Source organism: Equus asinus, chromosome 20, assembly GCF_041296235.1.
Source record: "Equus asinus isolate D_3611 breed Donkey chromosome 20, EquAss-T2T_v2, whole genome shotgun sequence".
Classification (NCBI taxonomy): Eukaryota; Metazoa; Chordata; class Mammalia; order Perissodactyla; family Equidae; genus Equus; species Equus asinus.
Window position 1 is genome coordinate 56,844,215 of NC_091809.1, and position 15,014 is coordinate 56,859,228.

The 15,014-nt window shown below is 35.4% G+C and overlaps 1 protein-coding gene across 4 annotated transcripts in view; it reads left to right on the forward strand.

The window, feature by feature from the left end:
* Positions 1-14,713, forward strand: part of KBTBD3 (kelch repeat and BTB domain containing 3) — a 38,168-nt gene extending 23,455 nt beyond the window's left edge. Inside the window, exons 2-4 of one of the 4 annotated variants that reach the window (XM_014851340.3) lie at positions 40-174; positions 2,478-2,722; positions 6,884-10,382. In XM_014851340.3, coding sequence (XP_014706826.1) covers positions 2,502-2,722; positions 6,884-8,486 — 1,824 coding nt within the window. In that variant the 5' untranslated portion in view covers positions 40-174; positions 2,478-2,501 and the 3' untranslated portion in view covers positions 8,487-10,382. Of the gene's footprint in view, positions 1-3; positions 175-2,477; positions 2,723-6,883 lie in introns of all 4 variants that reach the window. The other 3 variants (XM_070490359.1, XM_014851339.3, XM_070490360.1) reach the window with 3 other exon arrangements.
* The last annotated feature ends 301 nt before the right edge of the window (positions 14,714-15,014 follow it).

Genomic DNA, 15,014 nt, shown 5'->3' on the forward strand with positions numbered 1-15,014 from the left:
CAGACTCAAACTGAAAAATCAGCTCTTCCTGAATTTCAGGCCTGCTGGCTGTCAGACTGGAACTTATACCATCAGCTGTCCTGGTTCTCAGGCCTTTGGATTCAGCCTGGAACTATACCATCGGCTCTCCTGGGTCTCCAACTCAACTGCTGATCTTGAGACCTCCATAATTGTGTGAGCCAATGCTTTATAAATAATAAATCTTTTTATATATATGTAGACTTCCCATCTATATAATATATCCTATATACATAGATATACTCATATAATCTTATTGGTCCAGTGGGTCTGTTTCTCAAGAGAACTCTAATACAATTGTTTTTGCCTTACTTTTCTTCAGAACTGGCCCTAAGCTGCTCATTATCTCTCACACTCATGACACCTGCTCTCATTCTTAATATATTTCCATGCTCACAGCTGCTTAGAACACTGCTCACAAAACTACTGCAAGTAACTTAATTTTCCAATAATACTGCCGGTTACATCCTATTACTCCTCCCTGCACACGCACACATACATGCACACTATTCTTCACACAGTACCTCAGCTGTCCAGTGGAACTTTATGTGATAATGAAAATCTTCTATATTTGTGCTGTACGATACAGTAGCCACTAGGCACATGTATTGTCTGGGATCTCCAGAGAAACAGAACCAATTGGAGAAAGAGAGAGAGAGAATGATTGATTGACTGTAAGGAGTTGGCTTACGTGATTATGGAGGCTGAGAAGTCTCACAATCTACAGTCAGCACTCTGGAAACCCAGGAGAGTGGATAGTGTAGTTCCAGTCCTAGTCCTAGTCCAGAGGCAGGAGAAGACTAACATCCCAACTCAAAGACAGGCAGGCAGAGACAAAGGATTCTTTCTTACTCAGCCATTTATTCTATTCAGACCTTCGACAGATTGGATGAGTCCCACTCACATTAGGGAGGGCAGTCTGCTTAGTCCACCAGTTCAAATGCTGGTCTCTTCCAGAACACTCTCACAGACACACCTAGAAATAATGTTTAGCCAGTTTGGGCAGCCTATGGCCCAGTCTGGTTGACACATAAAATTAACTATCCCACTACATTTGGCTACTGACCCCTTAAAATAGGACTTGAGCAACCACAGTACAAAATTTTTAATTTTATTTAATTTTAAGTAACTTAAATTTAAATAACTAAACATAGTTTATGGTTACTATATCGGACAACACAGCAGTAGCTTGTCTCAGTCCTAGAATGGAGCTTTGATTGACGCTGTAGGACCATTGAGAGTACTTCTCCAGTATCCAACTTCTACCTGGGCATCTTAGAAGACCCCCTTTTGGAGAAGGAGGCCACCGTGCAAGAAGTCTGACTACCCTGAGACTGCCATGTGATGAGGAAGCATAAGCTAGCCAACACGAAGAGAGGGCATTAAGAGAGAGAGGGCCTCATCCGTTCAGCCATCCCAGTTGAAACATCAGAAATGTGAATGAAGAAACCATATTGGACCTCTAATCCAGTCAGGTCTTCAGGTGACTTCAGCCACAGCTGCCATCCGCCTCTAGCCATGTGAAAGCCCCCAAGCAGGAAGCTCCAGCTAAACCCACAGAACCATGAGAGAGAATGATAAATTGCTATCTTAAGCCATGGAGTTTGGGGGTCATTGGCAAAACAGTAGATAACCAGAACAGAAAGATACTGAGGAATCAAGATTCCCTGTTTCTCTGTCTCCCCAAGTCCCAGTCTCCTTTTACTTTCTGTTTCCCACTTCCTTGCTTTTGGTGGTACAAACTTTTATGCTTGAAGCTGAATTTGCAGTTTGGGAAAGTCACAATTATCTGACCTTCAACTATGTTGGATTTCTGGCCTCATGTTTAAAAGACCTTTCTTCCTGCTTTTTTCCTTCCTGCTGTTTTCCTTCCTGCTTTCAATTAGGCCAATTTGAACCACTGCTTACCGTTTTCTTCCTTACTAAAGGCTGTAACTACAAAAGTTAATACAATCTAGCACTCTGATCTTTTTCAATCAATTCTCTTTTAAAAGTCTAACCTCAGAAGGTACATATCGATGCTTCAAGATCAGTATTTTAACATCTGCTTGGCTACCAGAAGGAAATGGATGGGAGGGGAGAGGGCTGTGTTGTGTATATACTCAAATGATAACTACTGTATAAATATTACCTCTTATGTGTAACAATAAGACTGGTCATACACTGAGATCCTATCTAAGCTTTTTATACAACTTATAAATTTTGCTATCTGAAACAATTATATAGCATTGAATGTTATACCTTAATAAAATACTTTTTATCCCAGTGAGCTCATCACTTAAGAAAATTAAAAGGAATTTATTATTAAATATCATGAAAAAAATGTTTAGAACGTTACTATCTTATAATTGTTCTTTGTGAGCATTTTTGTGTAATTGACAGTAAGTGAGAAAATGTTGGAGTGTGATAATTTCATTAGGACTCTACTCCATCACTGATTTTTTGTTTTCTCATTCCAGTTCTAAGAACAGGTAGAATTGGCTATGGATAATTCATATGATTTCAATCGACGAAATTCATGTAATGGAATTCCATCTGAGAAGAAGAACAGCTTCCTTGTGTCAGAAGATCACGGACAGAAAATCTTAAGTGTACTACAGAATTTTAGAGAACAAAATGTCTTTTATGATTTCAAAATAATCATGAAAGATGAAACAATCCCATGTCATCGTTGTGTATTAGCAGCATGCAGTGACTTTTTCAGGTACTTTTCCTTGTCTATACAGCTGTGCCTCATATTTTATGATACGGATAATTATGCTTTTTTTTATAACTATACTCAGTTTTTACCCCACAAGAGCATGCAGCAGTAATTTTTAATTTGTAAAAACAGCTAATTAGAACCTAAGAGTAACTAATGATTTTGAGGATAAAAATTTAAGACTACTTTTTTTAAAACTCAGGTCTTCCCAGGCCAGCATTTCCTAGAGGTCTATGGAACATTAGTCCCTTGAAATTTTCTGGGAAAAAAATTTGTTTTGATCTGGGGTCAGTTTTGTTCGGGGGATCCCTTCGCTGTATCATTTAGGTAAGAGGAAAGGACAGAATGATAAAAAATGGAAGCCAAGTTCGAAGAAAATGAAGAATCTGAGAGGAAAATAAATTTCAGTCATTTATTGTATCCACGGATTATCCAGGGGAGAAGGACTCTAACCCAGAGGATTTCAAGATTTCTCCTCTCTTTGGCAAAGATATTCCTGTAGTAAGGAAATATCTCCAGAAGCATTTCTGGAGAGCACCAACTTGTTCTGATTCTGAACAACCTTCCAGATATGATTTGGTTCCCATGTATATCATCCTACAGGGAATGTCCTAGTCATGTCACTGTAAGAATCTACTGTGATGACAGTGGGTTTCTGATTCTGAAGGTTACAGGTCAGACACATGACTTTAGTATTGTAGTAACTGTATCAAGGTAATACCATCCTGAGAGGCCTCTTGGTCTGCAGACACACAAGCCTGTCTTCATGACATCCTGGCCTTCAGCCCTGCTAGTCATACTGCCGTGAACTTAAATCCTAATTGCAATATTTTTTACTATGTTCAATTTTGGAAGCAATTTTTATTTGCAGTAAAAAGAGTTTCAATCTCTGATAAATAAATGATAAAACAAAGTAAGGTTTAAGATATAAAAACACCTAGATGCAAGTTGACTTATACTGGTTTAATCCTTAGTTTAACTCCTATTTTGCTACCAACATCTAACCATCATCTTAGACCTTACTCTTATTGCCTTCTGGAGTAAATCTTATAGGCTGTAATTCATTCAGCAAAAACTTAACTGATGTTGACTACTTGCTAAACACCTGTTCCTGTAGGGCTTTTGCTTTGAATTTGGGAGCAATGGCTCAGTGCTCCATCATGGTTCACTGGGGACAGGGAGATGACAACAGTCTTTAGCTGTTTGCCTAACTAGACTATATGTCTCCATCTGTTCTTTTCACCCCTTCTCTCAGGTAACCTAAGTTATTCTTTTTTGCACTCCACTGGGGCCCTAACCGTTCTTGTCCTCTGACACAATCAGGTTACACCAATTTCTTCCCACCTCTCTTCTGATCCAGCTTTTCTTCCAAGTGTCTCGACTGCTCCCTTAGCTTTCATGTCACCTCTTCATCACAAGAAGCCGTATGATATAAGGGTTAAGTACTTGGCCTCTTAATACACATGCCCTAAATCTAAATCCCAGCTCCACCTCTTATTAGATGTGTGACCTTAGCAAGTTACTTAACCTCTTCAGGCCTCAGTTGCCTTATTTGTAAAAAATTAAGATAATAAAAATAGAACCTAAGTCATAGAGTCATTATGAGGGTTAAATGAAATTAATGACTAGGATGGTGTCCACTACATTCAACTAATATTAGTAATCATTATTATTATTATTATTATTTCCAAACCTAGGCAAAAATGGAAATAATCTGATGTGAACATACAGCCTGATTCCCCTATAATGTTTTCATGTTAACAAAATAACAAGTTCATGTAAACATTTGAATTGGCAGTCTTCTGCTCTTTATATTGAGGTTATTTATTAATTAAATGTCCCTGCACATAATTTTTGTCCCTACTACTTTGTTCAGCTTACTCCTAGCTTTCTATGGATCTGCTTTAAATTTTTTGAATTATTGTTAGAACAATAGATTTTTAAAAATTTTTACTGCTTTGAAGTAACACAAATGACAGTTTCATAATGACCTAAATCCTTTATAATATATTGTATTTTACTAAATGAGTAGAGTTCACATAAAAATATGTATAAATGTAGATGGAAGTCTATAATTTACGCTTTTGTATGATAAGGCCACTAATTCATATTTGTGCTATAATCAAACTGACTGGAGTACTGGAAGGAAGAACACAAAATAAAAATAGCAGAAAAGTACACAATGCATGATAAATGCCCTTTACAATGCTTTTGGAAAATGAAAATTATTATTGAGATGTAAAGTCATTGGAGACAAGATTGCAAAGGAATCACGCATATTATGTAACCGCTTTATGATAACATGGTCAATTTGAGATGGATATTAATGGATGCTTTAAAGATGAATAGGATGAAGTATAGAAATATGATCTTATATGTATCGTCTCAAAGATAATTCAGAAGCTGATGGTAAATTAAAAATACATAGAATCTGATAGAAAGCATTTGTTTTCTTAAAATAATAACAATACCAGTTAATGCTTTGCATCAGTTAACTCATTTGTTCCTCTCACAACTCAGTGAAATAGGTACTACCAATATCCATGTTTTCAGATAAAGAATTTGAAGCTCAGTAAAGTTAAGTCACCTCCCCAAGGTCACACAGCTAATGAGTGGCAGAGGCTAGATGCCTACCCAGGCAGCTGGGTTCTGGAGGCCATGGTCTTAATATTACCCTAAACTGACTATAGATGTCTTAATAATCTAATATAATTATCATTACAAGTTAATATTTCTAAGTTGATATACATTATTGAAATACCCTGTATAATATATGACATATATATAATTTTTGTAACTATATTTATTTATTTTTGTATTAAGAAGTATTGAATAGCCTAGTAGGAAGGCACTGTGTCATCCTTTGTTTTCCTAAGGGGTATAATCTGTATTTGGAGGGCCCCTTATGTTTTTCAGTTGACTGCTAGTGCTTCTTAAACACCTTTAGTTACCCTATAGAGTAGACTCTAATTAAATTGGTTTCCCTCCAGAGCACTTGGGCACCTTGGGACACTGCTCACAAAGGTACCCTGGACAGTACTGACACAAACACAAACCAGTATTAAACCAGATCCAAAGCCAGTTGCTCTTGAGTCTTAATGAATGCTCACCTGGCAGTCCTTGGTTCTTTGTTGTAGCTCTTTCCCCTTTAATCTTAATCTCTATTTACTCTTCCACTGACAACCACCATAATGGGTTTGTTTAAAGTGTAAAAATGAATAACTCTGGATATGAAGTTAGTGTAAGGATGGATGGTAATATTGTTCTGACCAAAACCGATAGTGAAATACATCTTAGTCTCCTGCCCAAACATTTCCAGATAATTTATATTCTTGCTGAACCTGAGCCAAAAAAGTTCCTAATTCCTTAGATTCTATCAACTTTACATGTTGAGATAAATTAGAACTTATTATGAAGAACTTTCAAAGTGGTGTAATTATTCAAATCTGAGGACTCAGCTCCATCTCTCTGGCTATTTCAATGGAAACTGATTTTTAGCCTTTGGCTTTGTATGGTACACTGTTATTATTTAGTTCTATGAAATCACATTCCCTTTTTCCTAAAGTACTGTATGAAATGTGTCTTTTTAGATGTGTGTTTAAGTTTACCTTATTTGGTGGATTTTCCCACATAAACAGACTTGTTGGAGGTATCTAATACCTCACTGTATTCCATCTTTCACTTGTTTCACTACTGCCAAAATGAAAATTAGTTTGAAAGAGATTTTTAAATGCTAAACCCAAAAGCATTGTACATTTTAAGTAATTTTAGTTATTACCTGCACAGTTGATATTAAGAAAGCCACAGATAAAAAATTCTTCCATTAGAGAGATTTTACCCTAATTTTATTAATAATATATAAGAACATCAAATCAATATGTAAAATTTGAATCTTTTTATAGTCTTCTTTGGATTAGTTACTGTAGCTTAGATATAATGTATATATTTTGCTGTGTAGGAGTTATTTAATATATATGTTTGATGGATAAATAGTATGGTGTATGACTATTCTAGATATTAAAATAATTTATTAGGATGCTTTAAAAATATATTTCATAGATATAGGAAGGAATAAAATAAGGAAACCTCTTAAGATAATATTGAAATTGTTATGGAATAAAATATTCCTGTTTACTTGTTCTTCTGTGTTCTTTATTTTTGCAGGGCTATGTTTGAAGTAAACATGAAAGAAAGAGATGGTGGAAGTGTTACCATTACTAATTTGTCCTCCAAAGCAGTAAAAGCATTTCTTGATTATGCCTATACTGGAAAAACAAAGATAACAGATGATAATGTGGAAATGTTCTTCCAGTTGTCATCATTTCTCCAAGTTTCCTTCCTATCCAAGGCTTGCAGTGACTTTTTAATAAAAAGTATTAATCTTGTCAATTGTTTACAGTTATTATCTATGTCAGATAGCTATGGCTCTACCCGTTTGTTTGATCATGCATTGTACTTTGTACAACATCACTTTTCTTTAGTATTTAAATCCAGTGATTTCTTAGAGATGAATTTTGGAGTACTGCAAAAATGTCTAGAATCAGATGAATTAAATGTTCCTGAAGAAGAAACCGTACTGAAAGTTGTCCTTAGTTGGACTAAACATAACTTAGAATCCAGGCAAAAGCATCTGCCTCATTTGATTAAAAAAGTAAGATTACATCAGTTATCTGAGGAGACGCTTCAAGACTGTCTGCTCAGTGAGGAGTGTTTACTCAAAAGCACAAACTGTTTTGACATAATCATGGATGCAGTTAAGCGTGTGCAAGGTTCTGGTGGACTTTTCCCTGATGCTCGACCATCCACAACTGAAAAATACATATTTGTTCACAAAACTGAGGAAAATGGAGAAAGTCAATATACATTTTGCTATAATATTAAAACTGATTCGTGGAAAGTATTGTCACAGTCACACCTGATTGATTTGCCAGGATCTAGTCTGTCTAGTTATGGAGAGAAAATATTCCTGACAGGTGGTTGCAAAGGGCCATGTTGTAGAACGGTTAGGCTCCATATTGCAGAGTCCTACCATGATGCCACTGATCAAACCTGGTGCTACTGTCCAGTCAAAAATGATTTCTTCCTGGTATCGACTATGAAAACACCAAGAACCATGCATACATCAGTTATGGCTCTCAATAGATTATTTGTCATAGGTGGGAAGACTAGAGGATCTCAGGACATTAAAAGTCTCTTAGCTGTTGAATCTTACAACCCTCTTTCCAAAGAATGGATATCTGTTAGCCCATTACCCAGAGGCATATACTATCCCGAAGCAAGTGCATGCCAAAATGTAATTTATGTTCTTGGATCAGAAGTAGAGATTACGGATGCCTTTAACCCATCACTTGATTGCTTTTTTAAATACAATGCTACAACTGATCAGTGGTCTGAACTAGTAGCAGAATTTGGGCAGTTTTTTCATGCAACACTAATTAAAGCTGTCCCAGTCAACTGCACACTGTATATATGTGACCTTTCCACCTATAAGGTTTATAGTTTTTGTCCAGATACTTGTGTTTGGAAGGGTGAAGGATCTTTTGAATGTGCAGGCTTTAATGCAGGTGCAGTTGGAATTGAAGATAAAATTTATATATTAGGTGGCGATTATGCACCGGATGAAATCACAGATGAAGTGCAGGTCTACCACAGCAGCAGGTCCGAGTGGGAAGAAGTTTCACCAATGCCAAGAGCCTTAACTGAATTTTACTGCCAGGCGATCCAGTTTAACAAATACAGGGACCCATGGTTTTCTAATCATTTCTAAAACTAGTGTGTGCTTAGACAGTCTAAAACTATTCCAGTTCTAGAAACCTACAGTTAATTTGTTAACCTTAATAGTTGGTAAAAAGGTCTTTACATCTTAATAAGATAAAATATTCCTTCTATTAGAGAATCACTATGAATGTATACCATATATGAATTAGCAGTTCCCAGAAACTTAAAATACAAAATATGTTTTATCAAAAATTATATTGAATATAATTTAATCTTGGAGAATCCAGAATATTTAGTATTTTCATATGTAAATAAAACCCATAGGCTTTGACGTTTTGATTTTTAAAGTACTCTATCCATAAAAGACTAATGAAAACAAATCAAAATTCATAGATTTATACTATTTAGATGGAAGAAATCTCTTTAGGTAGTAAAACTGAATTACACTGTATTATATGAACTAGAAAATAAATTAGAAAGAGGTGCGAATCCTCCCTTGTTACTATAGGTATAAGAGTTACTGAATGTCTGTCCTTTCTGATCATTGGTTAGCTTCTTTTAAGCCCTCCTTTTCTTGCACTTTTTTTGGTCAGAAATTTTTCTAAAACGCAATGTATTTCCCCAGGCTTCTAAACTGTACAGTAAACATGGCTTAACTTTTTTACTCTTCATTAAGAGCATAATGTACCATGTTATAAGGCCATCATGCCATCGGCAGTTACTGAAATGCTTTTAAAATTGCTAATTCTATTAGTTCTCAGTGTTGGTTGGTTTCAATTTCTATCAGTATCATATATCTTTTTCTTTTCTGGCTCAAGCTCAGTAAATTAGCACTTTTGATTTAATTAGTAGTTTAAGTTATGCCTGACCTGAGTTTATCTTAACGTGTAACCCACTGAGTGACGTTCTTGGATTTGGGGAGGATAGTCCTAAAATCCTTTTTATGTATCATTGCCAGGTTCCAACATAACGGAGGAGGTGAAAAATCTGACTTCTAGATAAGTGGCTCATTATTGTTGCATTTCCTAACTTCTTAAATGTCTAAATTTGAGTTGCAATAAGAAATTTCAGGGTTTAAATTAGTACCGTATCAGTTTTCTGCGATGATACATACCATCTGTAAAGCACTGTGTTGGTTTACCAGTTCAGTAAATTATTCATAGTGAATTATTTTCTAAATTTAAAAAAATGACTGGGCTTTTGCTACGATTAGTGGAATTCACAACCTGTATTTGTTTAGATGTTTAATCACCTTTAACCCAAACAGTGGAAGAGTATCAATTATCCTTGTTCTCAGGATGATTCCGCCTTGCAAAAGGGTATGTTTCTTTAATCAGTTTAAAAGATATAAGCATTTTAGGTTTTAAGACCCCTGCTTTACATCTCAGGTAATGTATAGATTGCACCTCTCCAGAATCAGATGAGTTTCCCACACTCTGCAGTAAATATAAATCTGTTGTAAATGTACATATTTTTTAGAAGTGTGTTCCTGTAAGTATGGAAATGCAGCTAAATGAAGGTTCTTTTATTTTACCATATAAATTTATGCAATCAGAAGTTTCAAATATATTTTTCAAAATAGAACAAGATATTAGACTACATCATTATGCAATTCCAAAATCAGGGACCATCCCTAATGAGATGAGATAAAAAGTATTCTGTAGATTTGGTGGCCTTCCTCCCTACCTACTTTTGTTGGCTCTGCCTTTTCCTCTGTGGGTGTTTGTGTGTGTGTGTGTGTAAGAAAAAAAATTCAGTAGAGGCTTTTGCGTGTGTGTGTGTGAGACTTTGAAAACAAATTATTTGAGAAAGACCATAACACAGTGGGTGACCTCTATGTGGATTTACTGAACAGTTAATTTAAGCATATACAAATAATTAAAGTATGCTTAAAATAAATATTGTTTTAATCACTGACTCTAGGAATTGTTAATCTCTTCTAGAAGAAACTAAAAAAAATAGAATCCCTTCCTGATCTTGTTTCCTTATCGAATCATCTTTATTTCCACCATTCTTCTCATTGGCCATTGATTTATGGTTATGTTTCTAGAAATATCCTTGTCATCAAGCCCTAGGTGGCTCTCTCTGCATTTGATTTAATACACTTTCTAATGCACAAGTTTTCTGCCTGTTTCCGCAATTGCTGCATGTTACTTGTTAATCATTTTCATTTATTGCCATCCCTTTCCATCTGCACCTGAGAGCTCTTCATCAGTTATAACTGCAAGAAAAGTACTCTCTCTAATCATAAAGCCCCAAACTTTTCCTTTATTTACTGTTCTCTTTCCTTGGCACCATAGTAATCTGTGCTGGGCTTGGCTCCACTAATAATTGATCTTGTTCTCTCTCATTTTGCATCTTGTAAAGTTTGCACTTTCATTTGATCTATCTGCCTTATCAAAAAATGATCTGCGTGTTCAAAACCTTCAAGGAATCTGGCCACTTACACACATGGTCAGTGACTAAACTGTTTATATCTTTCTGATCATGCCTGTTGCTGTGGCTTCACTCTCCAAGAACCATACATATCATTCTGGCCTCACCCTCCATTCTGGATCTCTGACATGCAAATCTCAGTGATCTCTAAGGTTCTATTCTCGGTACCCCCAAAGAAGCTATTTTCCCTGTCTGTAAGTTCAGGAAATAACATCCCTTTATCTATGGCCTCTTCCTTTAGTCTTTTTTTTCTTTAAGTCTACTTTCTTTTCATTATCATCCTTCAGCTAATGCCGCAGGGTAAGAGATAAAACAATTCTGCTCATTATCCAGATTGCTGTCATTCTTGTGGAAAATTTTAACATTTCTAAATCCTTTATCATTTGTCTTGCTCCACTACGTTTCACAAAAGAAAGAATTCTAATTTCGTAGTGTCTTCTGAAATTGAAAAGTATATAGCATTATTAAATATAAAAAAGATTAAGTTCAACATATGAGATAATTCAGAGTTAATGGATATTCCTAGAGTGATCTTCAAACTTGGTTTAAAACGTGGAGCACTTTTATTCATCTATTGCCTGTGCAACTAAGCAGTATGAAGAATATTTGCATAATCAAAATTAACTACATTCCCATAACACTCGACTCTGGTATGAGGAGGGAAAGAGGTCTTTATCATGGCAATATTCATTACATACTACCCTTGGAAACTAGAATATTATTGGAGAGCAACTACATGCTACAACATGATTCTATTTTTCCCAGATACCAAGAAGAGCAATTGCATATGTGTTCACTGTACCCAGCTCAAGGTACACGATTTCAAAATCAGTCAACTAGAAAAGGCAGACATCTGTTTATGTTTTCAGAATTGGAGGCAGAAATTATAATGGAATGATTAAATACATTGTTGAATATATAGTGTTTACTTTTAGATCATCATTCTCAGTTCAATTGGATCCAGTGTTTGGAAACTCTTCTCCTATTATATTTAGAATTGAGTGTGTAAGACAAAAATGTCTTCCAATGGACAGCTCTGGAGGGTAACCTAAAAACAAAAGCTGGAACTTGTAGGGAAGCAGGTTTCTCTTCAACGTAAGAAACAACTTTACTCCACTTTATAAAGCCATACTTTAGGATACGCCTAGTTATCAAAGACTGTGGCATGTGGCGTATGATTAGCCCAATACCTTCCTACACAGGAGTCCACGACCAAAGATTTCTACATTCTGTTTACACATTTGGATCTTAATAGTTTTGTGATGTAGGACTAATTGCTTCCTCCAATTTATTTAGCATTTTAGGCATTCCAAGTAACTTGGTTTCAATGGTTCTGCATACTCAAGATTTCAATAGGACTTGAGTTTTAAAAGTACATCATTTTTAGGAGCATTCTTACTGAAGGAAATTTGTTCTTTTTTCTCTTTTTTTTAATCACTCAGGAAAAAGTCTGTAATTGGTGCTGACATTTACAGTGAGCTGCTAATAGAGATTTTTTCCTTCTGTCTACCATAGGTGCACATTTGTTTTATAGTAAATAGAAACTGGAAGACCAGTACCTAAAATTTTCTCCTGAATTATTTCTAATTTTGCTGCAAATGTAGCTATATAGTTAAATGTAGTGATTCTAGTTAAAGATTATGTGATTTGAAAGAATATCTTTATACAGAATCTTAATTTAGATATGTTTATAAATAAATTATATTTGATGACACTATGATGCTTAGTCCAATTTAATATCTAAATAGGAAATTTAATCACAAGATGATACTATTGCTTATCAAAAGATATCTCTTCTAAATCATAGACTCATTCAAACTTGAAAATAACCTTAGAATCTAATACAGCTTCCAACCTGGTATAGAAAGTCCCTGTAAATTCTAAAACACTCTTGACAGATGACTTTTTTCAATTTCTAATTCAGTGTTTTCAGGGGTAAAGAGCTCACTACCTCCATTTTTTAACGATTCTGTTAGAAAGTACTTCCTAACATGGAAAGCAACTCTGTCTCCCTGTAATAACTTCCAGCCTTTGGTCTTAGGTGGTTGTCCCCACAAGTGTTTGAAAGAGTAGTATGTCTCTCATTCCTCTAAAATCAAGACCTCATTTTCCTTCTTATTCAAATGCTCAGCGCTTTAAAACCTGCCACAATAGGTGTTACATTCCTTGTCCTTGTACAGTTGCCTCAGAGAATCTAGCCTAGCTCTGCCTCCTTTTTGGTGGTTTGAGCCTGACCGGCATTGCAGAATCTCTATTTCACACACGAGTCTTGCCTCACTGTCCATTCCAGCGTATTTGATAACTCAGGCATCTTGTTCCCTTAACCAGCTCTCTAGCTTTTATAAATCCAGTTTGGGCTAGCGCCTTGCTGTGTCTCTCTCTTCGTACCCCCCCCCCCCCGTCAATATAATCGCAAACATTTTCTGGAAGAGGAATTTAAAGCCAGATTTTAATAAATTTTTCAATCATTTATCATTGAATATGGTTTTCAGGATTTTTAAAACACTTCTAAAAAAGACCCCAGAAACTATACAAAAAATAGAAATCAAAGCAGTCACCTTCTTGGTGGTTAATGAGAAGACAATCAATACAGACCAGCCTTATGGTAATAACAATCTAAATGTGGAGATTCGCGCTGTTAGTCCAGTTGGATAAAGCATGGTATTTTCATAAAACAAGGCCATTATTAAATAACTCTATGGGTCAGGTAGCTTTATTCATTTCATTAACTTTGACAGCATTCCCAACTAACTGTCTAACTAGCTCAACAAATTATGCTGTTGGCTCCAAGGGTAACAAGGTTGCTGGAATAATTAAGAGTACAGTTCTTTGAGTATCACGTTGTAGTGTAAATATTCCTTTACGTGTCTGTCTTCCTCATGTAATTGGAAGCTCTTAGGAATGGGGACATATCCTCATCATTTCTGAACCTAGCAATTAACACAGCGCCTGCATATAATAAATAAACTGATATTCTATTGAGTCAATGTGTGAAGCAAAATATATTTACTAGAGTTATATTGTTACTGAATGGGTTTGATTTAACTGTACATTTTGCAACTTATTTTCATGTACAAAGGAAATTATTTTGATGGATACTACAGTTTAACATTTTTAAATGCTACCACATTGTACCTTAGTTATCTATTTATGTATTTGTTAATTCTTTTTGTAATATTTGATATCTTTCTTATGTTAAAAGTCTCTGAGACAATTGGTTTAGGTACTTTATGCAACCTCAGTTTTTGCTATTATACGGAAAAGCTAATGATGAAGTGTTATTTACTTGAGAGTGAAATTGCATTATACAGTGCTCTGCCCACCTTTGGAGAACATGTATAGTTGATTGTATAGTTGCATAGTATATTTATAGTTGGTTCTTGGAAGTGAAATTATAGATTCAAAGTTATTTATCCACCTAATTCTTTAGTGCTTAGGGATAATTTGTTCTCAGTGAATTTTAATTATAATATGTAATTCTGTGTTTCCTTTCAAAGGCAATAATGGATAAGACAATGACTGCAAGTTTCATTAGTAGACATGCAACCCCCATTTCTCCTACAATAGCATAATAGCTTTAGTGACCTTTTATCCCTATAGTGCTCAAAGCGATTTGCATTGCATACACAAGTAATGTACTTCATTTCCCTATTAGTGGAATGTGGGCTTTTGCTAAATGCTATAAGAAATAAAATCAGCATTTTTGCGGGTCCATATTAACATGTAGTAAAACATTTCAATTCTATAAAATAATTGTTAATTTGTAAAAATGTATATCAGAAAAGAATACATATCCTGTCTGTATTCATTGTCATTAGAAATAAAAGAGATAGATAAAGGCGGATGCTAAGGTCTCATTTTCTTGCCTCCTTTCCTAATGCCCCAGGGGCTCTGATGAGTCTCAGAACTACTGAGAGTGTGATAGTGGAGGTGGGGGGATTGTCAGAAGGGGCTTCTATAGCTGTGATGACATGTCTTGCAATATAAACTTCAAAGTGGACACCCTGGTCTGAAAGAATAGAATACCAACTAGACTTCAGATGTGTCATAGGTGTTTGGGCCATCACTGAGCTAAGAAAGAACAGACAATATACCCATGAACCGCAAGTGACACAGCTGAAGTTAGCTGAATGTACAGGGC